We start from the raw sequence: 18,738 nt of genomic DNA, 5'->3' as shown, positions 1-18,738 counted from the left end.
TTATATTTACTTGTAATTAATTAGACACATGCGCTAAATAAAGTGAATTCTTTAAATAATTTGAACTTTTCTTAATTTATAAGAAAAAATTAAATTGTCTGTTACTCTTTAACCCTTTTTTCAATTATTTAACTATATTAAAAGTTTTTATAGAACTAATCTCAGTTGTATTACGATACAGAGACTAGTTTAAAGAAAAAACCTTATAGTATTTTTAAAAAACTATAGATTCTATTTTTGATAACTAGCCACGTAGGGAATTCTGTTAATAACTAAATTTTTAAATTTAAAGAAAAGAAATTAATAAGCAAGGGGGGGGAGGAGTAAAGGAACTTTAAATTTTTTATATATGCAAGAAAAAAAAGCAGATTTTTTTTCATATTTTATGTTCTTTATTATTTTTGAAACAAGGGGTTAAATTCCTCAAAAATTAACCAACAGAATAATTAATTTCTGGTATGAATTGGACAATAATTTATTATTTTTAACATCTGCAAAGCTGTAGGGATCTAACGAAGCTCTTGCAATTTAATGCTAAGCTTTATATTATTCGAACTTTAGAGAGTGTTAGTTTGACCTCTTCAATCGCGTAAATCATGCGATTAATGTATAGCTCTTTATTAAAAAATAACACAGAAACAGGTCTATCAGTCTGTCCGCACTCCTAAAAATTAAAGCTGTCTTCGAGACGAGCTTGACAGTTTATATATATATTAGCCTTAGAACGACCTTGAATCTACCACACCTGTATGGTAGCTGATATGATGTCTCCTATACAATTATGGGTCGAATTTTTGGTAGGTTTAAAACCTATCACTCATTAGTGAATTTACTGACAAGCATTGTCCTAAAGACTCCGGTTTTTAAAAATAATATTATCATCATTTAACTTGTTTCTCTACTAAGAGATATCTTTGTTCGCCTTCTATTATTGGAGTGTAAAATTGAATTATTAAGAATGGCTAGAATAGGCTTAGAATTTCACCTTTGCTGGTCGCCTCATACGCACGACGTGCCTCCAATCAAAAAATTTCTTTAACAATGTTAATTTTGATTGGCTCGTAGTCCTTGCGTATAAACTGTAGCGCCTCTTAAATGATAAGTATAAAATTAAAGATAGGATCCATGTCTTTATTGTCTTGCACTGCGCCCGAGAGTTCTTTGCTTCGGAAAAGCGTGGAGCCTCAAATACTCTATAGTTTTTTGTTATTGGAATAGTTACATTTTTAAGCTAAGAGGCATTAGACAGTTAATATTTGTAAGCAAGGTTTGCATTCTATATTTTGTAAATCTTGTTAACTTTACGCGCCAATCCGCCTTTGCATGTCGCTTCAATCGTTATCAAAGTATCTTGTCTCCCTACGCCAACTGCAGTTCTGTTTCTACGCACTTTTTAAAAATTCTCTATTTATACTGTTAAGCTGTGGCGGCAGAACGGAAAGTGAGTAAGAAAGGTGTAAAAAATTATATTACGAAAATTGAGGGTATAAAAAGATTGGTAATTTTTATTGTAATTATTTTTACCTGTATACTACGCGTTATCCACTTTTAGATTTAATTAATATTTAAAATTTGACTTTTTTATCATATTCTTTTATGTGCTTTAGACTATAATTGCGTTTTTTGGTGTACTTGTTTGCTTACTATTCATTATAAATTGACGTTGCGCTTTTTCACTAAAATCGAGATGAAATCCGCCATACAATGTTATTAAGATAATTTCTGTTGAGAATTCTAAAATTTATTAAGCATTACTTTTTTACATGAATCATTTTTCGGGTGTTTAGCCAATTTTAAAAACGTTTTTAATATATTGTTAGTGATTTCTTTGTAAAACCAATAAGATATACTTTTTCACTATAAGCTCCATTCTGTTAGTTTGAAACCGATTTTCATATATAAATTAAGTATAATCCACGTTGTTAATTTAAAGTTTTAAGCAAGCTTTCTTTTAGTTAAGTCTTCGATAAGGCAATTATACCCAAATTAATGTTGATTATTTAAGAATATTTATATAAAATCAACACTTTCTACAATTTCCTGTTTTTTTTAAGTTCTGGGAATAAATAAGTTTACTAAAGTAAAAGCCATGCTTTTTAACGATTTTTATTGCAAATTGTTTAAAATTTTTTTTCAATATTAACATCCTCATTACTTTTTTTTTATTTTTAAAAAGGTAGAAACCAATCATGTTGATAAATTTTAGTAACAGCTTTATAGCACGTAAACTTCTAAAATTTATAATAATTAAAATTTTTCATTCAATACATTTTTTAGAAATTAAGACTTTTTTGTTTATTTATAATAAAATTTAAATTCTAATTGTATAAATTATAAAATAATAATATTTTTTCGAAAAGTGTAAGCCACGTTATATTTAGTTAAGTTTTCGGTTGGTTTTATAAGTAAAAAGACTGAAGAAATTTTCTTCAAAATTTAAAGTGGCCCCTCGTAGTCAGCGCATCAAATCTTTTATAAGTATAATTAAGAAAAGCCAAATCTTTAACAGTTCCCAAAGATTTTGCAGGCACTGGATTCTCTACAAAAAAACGAAAATTAATAATAATTTCTAATTAAAATAGAAATTTGCTTAATAAAATGGTAGCAATATATAAAAAATGAAAAAAATTTATTGAAAATCTTTTTAAGTATCCAAATAAAATTATAAAAAAATTAAGAAATAAATATAAAATTAATTACATGAAAAAAAAAATTAAAAGGAGAAATTTATAACATATAAATTTAAAACTGACTTATATTTGAATTAAAATTTGCATAAATTTATATAATAATAAGTAACTATTCTTAATTATATATATATATAAAAAAAAGAAATCTATAAAAAAAGTTTAAGGGTTTTAATTGAAATTCATTAGAATATAAATTATAATAAAGTAATCATAATTTGAATAATTTAAATACAGGTAATTATAAAATTAACAATAAAGCGAGAAATTTCTAAAAAAAAAAAAAATTTAAGTTAACTTTAATCCAAATTTATAATAGAATAATAAAAAATAGTAAAAATTATTACAATTAATAATTAAAATAAACAATAAAAGAAAAAAGTATATTTAAAATTTTTTTAAAGCAAAATTGAATTCGAATAATAATAATAACAATAATAATAATAATTTAAATAAAAAAATAATCATATTTATTAAAATGAATTAACGAGAGAAATTTATATAAAAAAATGCATCGAATCGAACTCAAATTCGGATCGCCATCAGGAAATTCGTCGAAGTTTGAAGTATCGTCGATGGACTTCACGTTCACATTAAATAAAGATTTTTCATCCCTAAAAAAAAGCGGGAACACAGACACCTATTGGCTGGGGGGTACACGCGCAGAAAAAATAACGAACCTTACAGAATCCCAATTCACATTTTTAAAAAACGGATGGTTTTTAATATCTTCAAAGCCTCGATCTTTACCAAGTCGGTGCTTTACATCGCAGCAAAGTCTTTAATAATAATAATAATAATTTAAACATTACTAAATTTATAAACTATAAAGGCAACAATTTTTATTTTTATTATAATAGTTAAAAATAATTAATTAATTATATCAAAATTTTATTAATAGAATTTATTTTATATTTAGTAAAAATAAGCCAATTATAAATAATAGAAATCTTATTCCCAAATATTTCTAATAAAATAATGAATTCTTTTAGCGTTTACCATTTTAATTATAATTATCACCATTGATTAAAAATTTTATAAAAGTTATATTATTTATAAATTTTTTATACCATGAAACATTATTATCAGAATAATAATTTATAATTTATCTTTATTATTTTTGTATATAGAAAAAATAGTTAGAAATTTTTTATTTTTACTTATAATTTTAAAAATATTTATTTTTTATAATTATTATTTTCATTTTAAGAATCGTAAAAAATTACATCCCCACTTTTTTATTATTTTTAAGAAAAAGTTTATATTATTTTCTTATTCTTTAATTATAATTTTTTATATATTAACAAAAATTTTTTATTATACTTTTATTATTATTTTATACTATAAAATAAGCAAACAACTTTTTATTATTAAGAGAAATAATTGTAACAAATACTAATTTTTAGAAAAAAATATGTTTATTCTATTTTTTATGAGCTCACTTAAAAACTTTTAGAGTTATTATTATTTTATTATTTACTTTAAACATAAATATTACTAACATTTAAATATTTTTATTTTCTTCGTTTTTATTAACTTTTTTATTTATTTATTTTAATAAAATAATAAACATTCAAACACTTTATTATAACTATTTTTTACTTTTGAATAAGATCCTGGGCTTCCTTAGAAATTGGGACACTCGCTGGAAACTTCAACGTGGTTTCCCAGTTCATTATTTTATGGTACGTCTCCTAAAAATAATAATAATAAAAAAAGGGGTGTTTTCTCGCCAATAATCATGCCTGTGGACTGTCCGCACAAAACGGCGGGTACCCAATCAACATTTCGTACATGATCGTTCCAGCCGACCAATAATCGCAGAGCTTTGTATAACCTGGGCCAATGAGGTGCAAGCAAAAGTCGCGTGTATTACATAAACACGTGTATTAAGCATGCCATACCTTCTGGAAGAAAAACTTCTGGTGCTATATAATCGGGCGTGCCCACTAAGGAATAAGCCTGAAAAAGATCAGCCAATTACAATAAAGCTTGATAATAATAATAAAAATAAAAAAATTTTAAACAAAAATTAATTAATTCAAAACTAAATTTGTTAAAAATTTTAATATAAACTTGTAAAATACAAAATTTTTTAGTCCAAAATTAAATTTTCAAGTACAAATTTTCAATTTCTAATTTATATCCAGAATGAAATAATATTTCGAATATAAATATCTTAACATAAATTTTTATACTTTAAAAACTAATAATTTATAAATGTAAATAATAAATTATTTAATATAAATTCGAATTAACTTTGTAGAAATTTTGGTTAATAATTTTTATCTAAGTTTTAAAAAAAACTTATATAATATTATTTTAGATATAGATTTTCCTATAATTAAATTCAAATTTGGAAAATATTCTTAAAATGTTAATTAAAGTAGTACAAATTTATTTCTAAAAATTTCTAACTAAAATTCTAAAATTCAAAAATAACTTGTAAAAATTAAAAAAAACCATAACATAAGTATAAATGAATTTCTATAAATGTCTAGTTGAATTACGGTTGCACGTCTATTTTTTTTCCATGTGAGCGCTTTAAGGGAGGCCTCGTCTTGGGTTTTCGCAGCAATTTCCTTTTTTTTTTTAAATTAAAATAATAACATTTTTATTTAAAATTATAATTTGGTTTTAGAATTTCTAAACTTATTTAGATTTGAAATTATGTTTTTACTTTTTTAAGAATTATTACTATTATTTAAGTTGTTTATAATAAAAAAATCGTTTTTTTATTAAATAGTAAATTTTTTTTTAATATGTAATTTGATTATTTAAGTTTCTACAAATAAATAGGAAAATTAGTTTGTTTATTTACTAAATAATTATCACTATTATTTAATTTTTCATAATAAAATAAAATCGTTTATTAATAAATTTTGAAATTTGTTTTTAATTTTTTTAATCAATAGTATCTTTTTTTATTTATTTATTTTTATTTTAAAACTTAGTTTTTAGGTGTTTAAAATTATATTACTTTTATTACAATATTCTATAATAATATTGTCTATATTTCCTTAGTAAATTTGAAATTTAATTTTTAACTTATTAAATTATTATTACAATTATTTGTTTTCTATATATAAATTTTATATTTAATATCATTTACTTTATTTTATTTATAATTTATTATTTAAATTTTCTTTTTAAAAATGGATTCTTTTTTTATTTTAACATATAAAACTTTGTTTTAAATTTTCAAATTAATATTATCTTTTTTTTTTATTTTGAAGTGTTTTAAAATTTTTTTGTTATTACAACTATTTAAGGTTTCTATATTAATACTGTCCATTTTTCTTATTTAAATTAAAAATTTAGTTTTCATTTATTATATAATTGTTATATTACCATTAAAGTTTTTTATACTAAAAAAAATACTTTTTATTTATTTTAATTTACAGTTTTTGCTTTTAATTTTTTTTTATAATGTTATATTATTTATTATTTTAATAAATATTTAATTTTTAATCATATAAACAATTATTACTATTATAATAAATTTTAGAATTATATATTTTCTATTTATATTTAAATTTAATTTTTTTAAATTATTACTTATATTAATATAAATTCCCTTAATTAGAGCTATTATTTTTTATTTGAAATTTAGTTTTTAATTTTTATTATGAACTTTTTTAAGCAAATTTAGTACTTGGTTTTTTAATTTTATAAATAATTATTACTATTCTAGTTTAATAATATAAAATTTATCTAATTTCTTTTAGTTATATTAAAATTTAGTAAGAAAACTTGATAAATATTATTGCTGTTTCAAAATGGTATTATTATTTATTTCTCAATTTGAAAGAAGTAATTAATTTTAATATTATTACCATTTTAAAATTTTTTTTAATTTTCATTCATAATTAAAAAATAAGTTAATAATTTATTATTTCTTACTTTTAAAATATTATTCATATTTATACTAACTTTATTATTGATTTTATTTAAATTTGACATTTATTAATTTTAAAATTAGGGGTATTTTATAATCTTTTTATATTTTATTTATATTAAAAAAATATTAATTTATTATTTTTTTATATTTATCTTGGAACATTGATAGGAAAGTTTTTTAATAATTTTGTTATCATTTTTATTTTTTTAGTATTTTTTATTTTATTATTATTCATTTCATATAAAATACATGAAATTTAGTTTTTTAAATGCAATTTATAATAAATTTAATGTTTTTGTTTTATTTATTAACTTTTATTTAAATTATATAATTAAGTTTTTAAATTTTTAAAATACTACTACTAATATAATTATCTTATGATAAATTATATTTATCTATTATTTCTTTAAGTTTAATAATTATAATTCAGATTTTTATATAAAATAAATTTTTTTTTTAATTATTCAATTTTTTTTCAAGTTATAAATTAATTTTTATATTTTAAAATAATGCTAAAATTATATTTTTTTTCATTAGACAATATAATAAAATGATTTTAATTATTATTATTAAATTAACTTTTTAATTTCTATTTCAAATTTTAATTAAAATTCATTATTATAAAATTGTTTTCAAATTTTATTTTAATACTAATTTACTTTTCGATTTGATTTAAAAATCGTATTTTTTATTCTATTATTATTATTTAATTTTAATATTAGTTGATTTACTTTTTTTAAAATTTAAACGTTTCTATGTCTACATTTATTATTATCTATTTTCCAAAATTTATATTTTTTATTATATTATTATTGCTATTAGAAAAAAACATATATAATATCTATAAATGTATAATTAATATTGAATTATTTAATTTTTTAACAAAGGAAGTATAAATAAATAATCCAAAAGTTTTAATTAATCTAACAAAAATAATATATACATTTAAAAAATATAAAAACGTTGAATTTAATATAATAAAATAAGTTTACTCTTATAATTAAATTTATAATTTTATTTGTTTAAATATCATTATAAAACTTATTTACTAATTAAAATTAATACTGATATTATTTAATTACTTTTCATTTCAAAAAAGTTTTTTAATATTTTTAATTATTATTTATTGATTTATTTGTTTAAATTGTTTAATTGTTTAGATTTCTAGATTATTTTTAATAACTATTTTCAAATTAACATTATTGCTTTTATTTATTTTACTTTCATCTTCTTCGGGTAATATAGCTTTTAAATTTTTTTAATTACTTAATTCTTATTAACTTCAAATTTAGTTATTCACTATTTTAAAATGATTATCACTTTTTTATTTCAAGTTAGTTTTTCCTGTTTTTGAGTTATTATTATAATTATTTATAAATAAAAATTTAATTATAAATATTATTTCAATTTATTTTTGATAATAAATTTAGTTTTTGAATATTTAAAATATTATTATTTATTTAGTTTTTGTAATAAAATTTAGTTTCTATTTTTATAATAATTAAAGTTTTCTTTTAATATAAAAAAAAGTTTCTTAGTTTTTAAAATATTTTACAATTATTTAATTTATATTTAACTAAAAATTGAGTTTTCAAATTATTTTAATTATTAAATTTTAAATAAAAATTTTGTTTTCAATATAGTAAAGTAAAATTACCATTAGTTTACTTTCATCTAAAATCGAGTTTCAATTTTTTTAATTATAAAAATTTACTTTATTAGAAATAAAATTTCGTTTACTATATTTTGAATTATAATTAGTAACTTTTTTTTAAAAAAATTAGTTTTTTATTTTTTTAAATTTTCATAATTATTAATTTTATATTTATTTATGCATTCAGTTTTAAAAAAAATTTTAATATAAAAACTTATTTTTATAAAAAAATCTGTTATATTATTAATACTATTATTTTTATTTTATCGTAAAATTTATTTTTCTTTATTTACCTATTAACATTATAATTTGAATTAAGTTCTTAACTTTTCAAATTATATTATAATTATTGTATTTATTTTTTTTCAATCAAGAATATAGTCATTCATTAGTTTAATTATTATTATTATTATTATTATTATTATTATTATTATTATTATTATTATTATAACTTAAGATTAAGTTCTTACTTCTTAAGTAAAGTAATAATTATCATTAGTTATTATAATTATTTATTTTTATTTCATTTTTATATCAGTACATTTATTTGTTTCATTTTCATTTATAAATTTAGTTTTTTTAATTTTTAATAAATTATTAATTTTTTTAAATAAGAATTAGTTTTAAACTTTAAAATTATTATTATAATTATTTAATTTTTTAATGAGATTTAGTATTTAATTTATATAATTATTATTACTTATTTTTTAAGAAAAATTATTTTTTTATCATAAATGTTTAATAATATTATTTTTTTTTAATTATTAAAAATTTAAGTTTTTTTATTTATTTTTTTATCAAATAAAATTTAATTTTAAATAGAAGAATTATTATTATTACTTTTTTCAAAATAAAATTTTAGTTTTAAAAAGTAAATTATTATTATTTCTTTTTTTTTTAATATATAATTCAGATACAAATTTAAAGTTACTAATTCCTTTAATTATTATTATTTTTCTAAAAAAAATTATTTTTTTCATTTATAAATAATTATTAATATTATTTTTTAATTAGATTTATAATTAAAGTTTATTTAATTTTTTATTAACTTAAAATTTTTATTTATAAAATGTTTTGTTATTATTTTTTTATTATTTTCAAAAGTTTCATTTATTATTTAAATTTTTTAAATTATTTGTTTTCTGCAATCTAAAAGTAGTTGATATATTTTTAATAATATAATACTAATTAATTTAGAATAACTTAATTTTTTAAAAAGATTATTTATTATTTTATTCAATACAAAATTTAGCATTAAAATTTTAAAGAATTCTTTCCAATTTATTATTTAATTTATAAAATTAATTTTAAAATTTAAAACTATTTAATATGATTTTTTTAATAACTTTTAAAAAAATAATTACTAACGAGTAAATCTTGGTTTAAATGTCTCTCTTCTTCTTTAAATACGCCAGAAGACAAGTTTTTATAAAACTTCCACTATTTTAAAAAAAATGAGTTATAAAAGTTTAAAAAATTTTTATAAAAAAATATTAATAATTTTTTTTAAAAGATATTAATAAATAATATAAATATATTAAAATATAATTATAAAAAAAACAGTTAAAATCTTGAATTGAAAAAATAATAATTATAAAATAATAATAAAAAAATATAAAGTTTGTAAATTCTTAAGAATTAATATAAATATAATATTAGGAAGTAGTCTATAAATTTTTTTAATTAGATTATTTAGAAATTTACTTTTAGAAATTTTTCAAACAAATAAAAATATTTTTGAAATAAAAATAATTATTATAATATTAATAAAAAGTTAATAAACAAAAGAAATAAATTTTGAGCAAAAAAAAATAAGATTTGTAGAGCTTTAATTAACTATAAAAAAAGTTAAAGTAAATAAAAAATAACAATTTTATTAAATATATTAAAATAAGAAATATAAAAAGAAACATAAAATGAATTATCGATTAAAAACTAATAAAATAATATAAATATTAATGAAAAGAATAAAAAAATATTTATTTAAAAATTAATTTTATTTACAGAATTTTCTTTTGATATACAATTAATGAATCATGTTTTTGGTTGTATATAATTATTTTTTAATAAATAAATTTTATTATTAAAAAAAATAAATAAAAAAATAAAGAACTGAATATTTGTTAAAATTATATAAATAAAAAATTTAAAAAAAAGTGATCAACTGAATATTTTAGTAAAATTTTATATTAAAAAAATTATTATAAAAATAATCAATTGAATAATTTCATTATTAAAAATTATGCTTTAAATAATTTAAAATAAAGGAATTTGAAACAATCAACTAAATAGTTGAAAAATATTTTATGGCAAAATAATTAAATGTAAAAACACAATATTGTTGAATAATAAATTAATTATAAAAATAAATAAAATATTATAAAAATATATTTTATAATTAATTAAAAATATTAAACTGAATTGTTTATTAGTAATAAATTTATTATATAATAAATAAAATATTAAAAAAATATACTTTGTAAAAATTATTAATTAAAACGAAATATTGTTAAATAGTAAATTAGTTATAAAGTGAATAAAATATTAGAACGAAATATATTAAAAGATATTTTAAATAAATAATTAAAATACTTAATAATAATTGATTAATAATAAATTTTAACTATATTAATTAATATTAAAAAAATAAATGTCACAAACTATTAAAACAATTATTTTTTATAATAAACTAATAAAATAAATAAAATATTAAAATATAAAATTAGTAATAAAAACAAATTGTTGTTAAATAAAAATTATTAACGACATAATATTATATATTATAACAAAATCATTAAAAATTAAAGTAAATTTAATAGAGTAAATTACTTTTACAATATTTAAAAATTATAAAAAATTATTAAAATTTAAAAAATATAATTTATTTTTCGTAAGTTTCATGATAAAAATATATAATTATTAAAAATACGTACATTTGAAAAAATTAATGTAAAAAAAAATTGTCAAGAATAATTGAAAACAAAAGTTATTTTAAAAAAAAAGTTTTATTAAAAAAAAAGTTTTATTATATAAAATAAATGATTATTAAAAAATATATACTTTAGAATATTATTAATCTTAAAAAAAATTATTTTTATTTTTATTAAAGTGTAAAATTTAGTAAATATAATTAATATTTATAAACGTAAATTTTTTTTAAAAAATTTAATTAAAAAATAATAGTTTTTAAAAAAATATACTTAAAAATATTTTAAAGACTTAAAAAAATTATTTTATTACATTTATTTAATTGTAAAATAATCAAATTATTATAAAAATTATTATGGAAAATAAATTATTTTATAAAAAAAAATATATAATAAATATAACTATAAAAAAATTACTTTTAACTAATAAATTAAATATATAATGTAAAACTTATTAAAAAATATAAAAAAAAAAATAAATAATATTAAAACAATATTAAAAAAAAAGTAACTTTATTACAAAAAGATATAATTTAATAAAAAGTATCTAAAAGTAAAAACATTAATAAAATATATATAAATTATTATTAATGAAATAATTATTTCAAAATATTACTTTTATACACTTCTACTTCATGTATTACTTTTTTATTGTTTTATAGTAATTATTGTAGATTCTAAATAAATTATAATACTCTTTACAAACTTTTTCTTTTTTTTTTTGTATATTTATATTATTTTTATGGTTATATAATAGTAATGTCTACATAATTTTAGTTTATAATAAAAATGCTTTACAGTTAATTAAATATTTTTTAAAAGAAAGTTTTTCAAGTTCCAAACTTAATGAATGTATTAAAAAAACCATTTTTTATAAAAAAAAAATTTATTTACACAAATGAAATTTAAAGAAAAATTTTTTATTCAAAAATAAGTTTAAACATAATATAAATAATTAATTTTATTTTCACAAAATAATTCTAATTCAAGGAATTTTTTTTTAAATAAATAAAAAATATATTTTTATAAATTTAATAAAATTTTAAAAAAAATTTATTTATAAGAAAAAAATAATAAAATATATTTTTACAAAATAAATAAAATGTTATAACATTTTATTTAAAAGAAATTTATTTATCAATTAAATAATAAATATATTTTCACAAAATAAAAGTATAAAATAATTTTAAAATTAATTTATTTATAAAATAAAAAATATATTTTTCATAATTACGATCTTTAAAAAAAATAATTTTAAAAATTTAATCGAAAATAAAAAAAATATATTTACCTTTAAAAAAAATAAAATTTAAAATTATTAGTCTAAATAGGAATTTGGTTATAAAATATAAACATAATTAAGTAAAATACTTTAAAATAATAATAAAAAATAAATAATTTTTATAATTTCGATAAGCTATACTACAAATAGAATATTTAAAAAAATTATATAAAAAAATTTATAACTATAAATTATATAAATATTAATTCAATTATAAAAAATTTTATTTCTTTACAAAATGACAAGAAAAATAAATTTTATGTATAATGTTTAAGAAAAAATTTACTTGATGAGATTTTTTCAGGCCCGTGCAAAGACCAAAATCAGTAAGTTTCACGTGACCCGTCTGGTCTAAAAGAATATTGTCCGGCTTTACGTCTCTTTACAGAAAGAAAAAAAACAAAATTTTTCAACATTAAAAGAATAATTTCAAATTATATAAAAGTAAATTCTGAATTTAATATAAATTATAATTTTCAAAAGTATTCTAAAAGTTAATCATTATAAGAATGATTTGATATAAATTCCATTATAAGTGAAAAATTTCAAATTCTTAAAAATAAATCTTATATAAACTTCAAAACTAATATTAATAATAGTACTTAACAGTAATTTTAAAATATTAATCTTAACTTTTTAAAAATAATCTAAAATATAATAATAACCCTTAAAAAAAAATAAAAACTTCCATTAAAAAAAAAGGAACCGATGAATAAAGCCGAGTTGGTGAATCGAATCAAGAGCCAAAAAAAGTTCCGCAAGAAAAGCCCGTGTGGTTTCCTCTTAAAAAATATTAAAATAATGCAAACTTTCAAGATCCCAAGTCATGCGAGCTAAACCGCTAAACGTGTCGTAGCGGATTAGTAAAGTCATCATGTCTCCACCAGGAAGATATTCCATTATTAAATATAAATTATACTCATCTAAATAAATAAATAATTATTAAAAAAAATATTATAATATGTAAATTTTCTATAAATTTAGGATTGAATTATTAAAAAAAAGTTATTAATAATTTTCATTATATTTGAAAAAGTATTTAAAAAACCTAAATAAAGAATTTTTTATAACGCGGTTAAATATATTTTCTTTGTAGATAATATAATGGTGATGTTATATAATAATAATGTAATTAAAAATATTTTATTAATATTTATAATAAAAAAATTAAAAAGTAATATTTTACAAAGCAGTTAAATATATTTCTTACGATATTGATAATATATTGTTGATATTATATAATAAAAAAATGATGAAAAAATGTTTCTTTAAATATTAATAAGTATATAAAATTTTAAAATTATTAATTTTGTTATAAAGCAGTTAAATATATTTTTAATGATAGTTGTAACATATTCTTAGTATTATATAATAATAAAGTAATGAAAAATATTTTATTGTTATTATTGCATATAAAAGAGATATTAATAATAAATTTTTTTTAATAGTTATAAAAAGTATATAAAAAAGTAAAGCTAGTAGAATTTTTGAACACAAAAAGTAATTAAAAGAATTATTATTAAATATTTATAAAAAATATATAATTAAAATATTTTTTATAAAAACAAGTTTTAACAAGTTATTAAAAAGTATTTTAGTATATTTTTAAAGTCAAAATAATTAGAAAATTTATAATTTTAAAAAAAATAAAAAAAAGTATAAAGATTTTTTAATAAGTAAATAAAAGATAATTGATAATTTAAAAAACTAAAAGTTTTTTATTTTGATATTTATAAAAATTAAATAAAAAATTATAATTTAATAATTTATACAAAAGAAACTAAAATAATTTCTTAATTGTTAAAAATTTATTGGAAATTTTTATTTGAAAAAGTTAAATTATTATTTTTTAAAGCAACAATTTTTTTTAAAAAAATAAAAAAAGTTATTAGAAGTATTTTATTTTGAAGTTTATAAAAATTTAAAAAAATTATAAATTATTAATTCTTTAAAATTTTAAAATTTCTTAAAAAGTTATAGAAAAGTTTTATTGAAGTTTATGATAACAAATAAAAAACATTAAATATTTAATTTTTTAAAACCAGTAAGAATTTTAAAAATAAAAGTTATTAAAAAAATTTATGAAAAATGATATTAAAAATTTATAAACTATAATTTAATAAAAAGAGAAATTATAATATTTTTTTTTAGAAATAAAAATTTATTAAAAACTTTACTAGAATAAAAAATATAAACCACTAATTTCTTAAAAATTAAAATTTGTCTTACGAAAGTTTATAAAAATTAATTTTTTAATTTAACTTTTATAAAAGCATATAAATCTATTAATCAAAATTATCTAAAGCTGTTAAAGAAATTATTATTTTTTTATTAATATAATACTTATATATTTTAGTGATAATCTTAAAAAATTGAAAATAGCTTTAAAAATAATAAAAATATAGAAAATAATTTTTCTTTATATATTAAATAGAAAATGTTATATATTATTAATATTAAAAAGCATTTAATAAAATATTTATTATTTTTATAAATAAAAATAAATTATTTTTTTAAACAAATAATGAACTTTTAGTTAAAATTTTCTAAAAATGATTTAATTATAACTTATAAGTAATATTTAATTAGTATTATAATTATATAAAAAATATTAGAAATTATTAATATTTTAAAATTATTTGATAAGTTTTTTAGTAATAAATTTAAAATATTGTAAAGAAGCTTCTAAAAATAATGAAATAATAAATTATATAAAAGTATTTTATTTAATATTTGTTAAAAGTAAACACAAAAAAAGTTTATTTATTTATTATTAAAAAATAAATTTTCGGTTACAATTTTTTAATATTAAATATAATATTAAATATAATAAAATTATAACTTATAATTATTTATTTAAAATTTATAGAATGTTAATACGAAAATTAATTTTTTTTTACTTATTTCGTATTAATAATTAAATTTTTGGTTATGTTTCTTTTATTCTTTTAAAGAAGCTATTACTAACACAGTTATAAATCATAAAAGTATTTTATTTAAATTTTATTTAAAGTAAATAAAAATTATAAAATTATGAATTTTTTTTTAAACAATAATTTTTGTATTAAATACTAAATTTGTAAAAAAAGATACTAAATTGAATAAATAAATTAAAAAATTTTTAATTAATACTTATTTAAAGTAAATAATATTACAAGTTAATAAAATTTTTATAAAAATTTGTAGAATATTAGTAATAATTTTAAAATAATGTAAAGAAGCTACTAGAAATAATAAAATTAAAAATAAAGAAATATTATTTCATATTTATAAAAAAGCAGATAAAAAATAATTAATGAGTTTTTTTTTAACGTGAATAAAATATTTTTTTTATTTTGTCAAAAAAAATTAATTTTTTATTATATTTTTTAGAAAAGCAACTAAAAATATTTAAATTAAAATTTATTAATGTATTTTATTTAATAGTTACTAGAAGAAAATAAAAAAATTAAAAATAAATAATTTTTTTAGTAGTATTAAAATTATTTTACGATATGTTTACAATACCGAATTAAAAAAATAAAGAAAATTAAAAAAAATTTATTGAATTTTTAAAAATAAAATTAGAAATTATACAATTTAATAAAAAAATTTAAAAAAAAGAATTGTTAACTTAATTTATGAATAATGCAAAGCAAATGGTATAAAAAAAAAAATAGCTTTTCCCCAAATTTATAAAGCAAAATTCGTAATTCTTTTCTTTATTTACTCGTAGAAAAATAGTTAATAGATATTTTACTTTTAAATTTAATTAATTTTGTTTTAAAAAAATTTATTATTATATACTTTAGTTTTATAAAAAAAAATAAATAAATAGGTATTAAGATGCATAAAGGTGTGCTTTTGAAAACAATTTTTTGTTAATATTTCAAGTAAAAGAAAATTAAAAATTTTAGAAAAGTAACTTTTATTAAAAATATTAAAAAATTAATTTAAAAAATAGAAAAAATACTTTCAATAGCAACAAATAAGAAGAGCTATAAAAATTTTTTATTTATATAAAAATAATGTTATAAATTTAATTTAAAAATTAGAAAACCAAAAGAAATGTTACAAAAGTAAATTTTAAGGAAATCCAACTTTTTATAAATTTCAATTGGTATGAAAATATAAATAATAATTAAACAAAAGTTTAAAATTGGAAATTACAGACTTTAAAAAATTGTGTTTTTTAATTTAGAATTAAGGAAATTTAATACACAAATTAAATTAAAAAAATAAAAAAAGATTAATATGTCACTTTAAATTTTTAAAGAATTTTAGACAAATAATATTGATAACAAATATAAAAAAGAAAATGTAAAAGTATAACGAAAGTTTATATACTATAAAAAAACTATGGATTTAATAAAAATGATATATAGCAAAAAAGAAGTAAAATGTCATACAAAAATTTTAGAAAATAATTTATTTATAAATTAAAAAATTAAAGTGAATTAAAAATTAAAATAAAAAATTTTTTAATTAAATTAGAAATCAAATGTAATTATCATTTATTATAAAGAATACAACAAGCAAATTAATTTCATAAGAATTTTAAAACAAAAAATAATATAACTATAAAAAATTATACTTTAAAATAACTCAAAGTAATAAACAAAAATTAAAACTATCAAAATTCATTTTCTTCATACACATTTAATTTCAGAAAATTTTCATAATTAAAAAAAATTCAAAGAATTTTTAAAAATATTAAATTTATGTAAACAGCAAAAAATTGGAAGAAAAAGATTGAGACTTAGAAACTTTAAATTTTTATTAAAATTTTATAAAATTACAAGTACGGTTACCTTGAAATGAATAGTACAACTGAACGATCCAAGGATTGTCGGCTTCGGCTAAAATGTCTCTCTCTGCACGAACGTGAGTTACCTAAAAAATAAAAAAATTTATTAAATTTCAGAAATTTAAAAAAATTATACCTGACGCCGTTAAAAAGATCTATAAATATTAGCTTTTTTTTTTATAGAAATATATCTATATAATTAACATAATAATATTAATTCGATAAAAGTTTTCTTACATATTTATTAAAAAGGAAAGTATAAAAGAGAAAATTTATAAAAACAAAACAATTTTTGGGATGTTAAATTAAATTATTTTTTAATGTGATAAAAAATGTATATATTTCTTATCTAAATAAAATATAAATTGTTATTTATAGATAAAAAGGAAAATAAACGGAGCAAAGCACAAGTCACAGTAAATACTCACTTGATCCAATTCAAGCATTTCAGATTTTCGAAGGACTTTCATAGCATATATATGCCCTTAAAAAATATATTTTTTTTAATTATTATGTAAATCTCAATGCAAAAGATTGGAAACCAGTATCAATTTTTTGAACAAGTCGAATTTCTCCAAACGCGCCTCTTCCTATTACCTTTAAGGTTTCAAAATCTACAAATTTAATATTATTAAAAGCATAATAACAAGTATTAAAAAAAAAGGACACCGTCCACGCTCATTCTCGTTCTTTTTAAACGTAAAAAGTAATTTTCCTGAGCAGAAAATTGCTCCAAGAGCTTATTAGTATTTATAATAAAAAAATTTAAAAATTTTATTAATAAGTTTCTCAGATTAAAAAACCTTGGTAGCCGATCCTTCGTTCATATTTTTTGATTGCTCAAGAACTTTTCTATACCGTTCCTGGGCTTCCTCTTTTTCCTCAAGTAGTCTTTCGTTGTAGTATATATAAATAGTTTTTAACAAAAATTTTAATAATATAAATTAAATATAAACTTTTAAAATAGAAATAAGTAATAAAGCAAAAACCTCTCATAATAAGAATATATTGTTGCCTTAGCCTGAATGGCCTTTTCCTCAGAGCGTTTGGTTAAAGGCATTTTATAAAGTGGCTAACTATTATTCTATTTTATCCTTTTGCTAACTGAGTTTGGCTTATAAAAAACACGACTTATCCAGAGTCGATGTTTTGTATCTTTGCTGCCGTTCTTTACATCCGTGTATGTCCCACATATAATACACAATTTCTATATGGTATTCTTATAGCAGAGGGGCTTGGCTAATCCTATTTGTTGCTGGTAGAGGAAAGCGAGCTGGTCTCTTTGAGGTTTGTCACTTTAGGTCTCTTACTTTGTTTTGTCTGTATTTTTGTTTGTTATATTCTTCTTTTACTGTTTTATACTTCTTCTATTTTCTTAGTTTTCAACTTTGAGTTAATTTTAATAAAAATTACAGTATTATCTTTTGATTGAATTTATAAAACACTAATAAAGTCTGACAAACAAATTTTTATTTTTTTAAACTCGTGTCTACCAATTATT

At 16.0% G+C, this 18,738-nt stretch overlaps 2 protein-coding genes across 2 annotated transcripts; both read right to left on the bottom strand.

Annotated features, from left to right (window-relative positions):
- Positions 1 to 2,429: 2,429 nt before the first annotated feature.
- LOC135121675 (serine/threonine-protein kinase 38-like) lies at positions 2,430 to 4,374 on the bottom strand. Its single transcript, XM_064045964.1, has 4 exons — positions 4,290 to 4,374; positions 3,368 to 3,466; positions 3,213 to 3,301; positions 2,430 to 2,539 (listed from the first exon to the last, which is right to left on the bottom strand). The coding sequence occupies exons 1-4, from the start codon at positions 4,361 to 4,363 to the stop codon at positions 2,430 to 2,432; spliced, it is 372 nt and encodes a 123-aa protein (XP_063902034.1). The 5' UTR covers positions 4,364 to 4,374.
- A 52-nt stretch (positions 4,375 to 4,426) lies between these two features.
- LOC135121674 (serine/threonine-protein kinase 38-like) lies at positions 4,427 to 18,406 on the bottom strand. Its single transcript, XM_064045963.1, has 13 exons — positions 18,227 to 18,406; positions 18,041 to 18,128; positions 17,907 to 17,976; positions 17,780 to 17,851; positions 17,666 to 17,721; positions 17,242 to 17,323; positions 13,291 to 13,374; positions 13,158 to 13,233; positions 12,738 to 12,831; positions 9,611 to 9,682; positions 5,198 to 5,269; positions 4,592 to 4,649; positions 4,427 to 4,524 (listed from the first exon to the last, which is right to left on the bottom strand). Exons 1-13 carry the CDS (start codon positions 18,295 to 18,297, stop codon positions 4,427 to 4,429), a joined length of 993 nt encoding a protein of 330 aa, XP_063902033.1. The 5' UTR covers positions 18,298 to 18,406.
- Between the last annotated feature and the right edge of the window lie 332 nt (positions 18,407 to 18,738).

This window comes from Zophobas morio, unplaced genomic scaffold, assembly GCF_036711695.1.
Source record: "Zophobas morio isolate AGI-343-1 ecotype UQ-CSIRO unplaced genomic scaffold, CSIRO_AGI_Zmor_V1 ptg000657l, whole genome shotgun sequence".
Taxonomy (NCBI): Eukaryota; Metazoa; Arthropoda; class Insecta; order Coleoptera; family Tenebrionidae; genus Zophobas; species Zophobas morio.
This window is presented reverse-complemented; position numbering and strand designations above follow the sequence as displayed.

What these genes read in the sequence shown, in the direction of transcription:
- LOC135121675 (XM_064045964.1), bottom strand. Translation starts at nt 4,363, where the DNA reads ATGAACTGGGAAACCACGTTGAAGTTTCCAGCGAGTGTCCCAATTTCT. An exon ending in GCCCAGGATCTTATTCAAAA is followed by an intron (nt 3,467 to 4,289) that starts GTAAAAAATAGT and finishes TTATTATTAAAG; the next exon opens with ACTTTGCTGCGATGTAAAGC. An exon ending in GTGAATTGGGATTCTGTAAG is followed by an intron (nt 3,302 to 3,367) that starts GTTCGTTATTTT and finishes GCTTTTTTTTAG; the next exon opens with GGATGAAAAATCTTTATTTA.
- LOC135121674 (XM_064045963.1), bottom strand. Translation starts at nt 18,297, where the DNA reads ATGCCTTTAACCAAACGCTCTGAGGAAAAGGCCATTCAGGCTAAGGCA. An exon ending in ACGAAGGATCGGCTACCAAG is followed by an intron (nt 17,977 to 18,040) that starts GTTTTTTAATCT and finishes AATACTAATAAG; the next exon opens with CTCTTGGAGCAATTTTCTGC. An exon ending in AACGAGAATGAGCGTGGACG is followed by an intron (nt 17,852 to 17,906) that starts GTGTCCTTTTTT and finishes TTAAATTTGTAG; the next exon opens with ATTTTGAAACCTTAAAGGTA.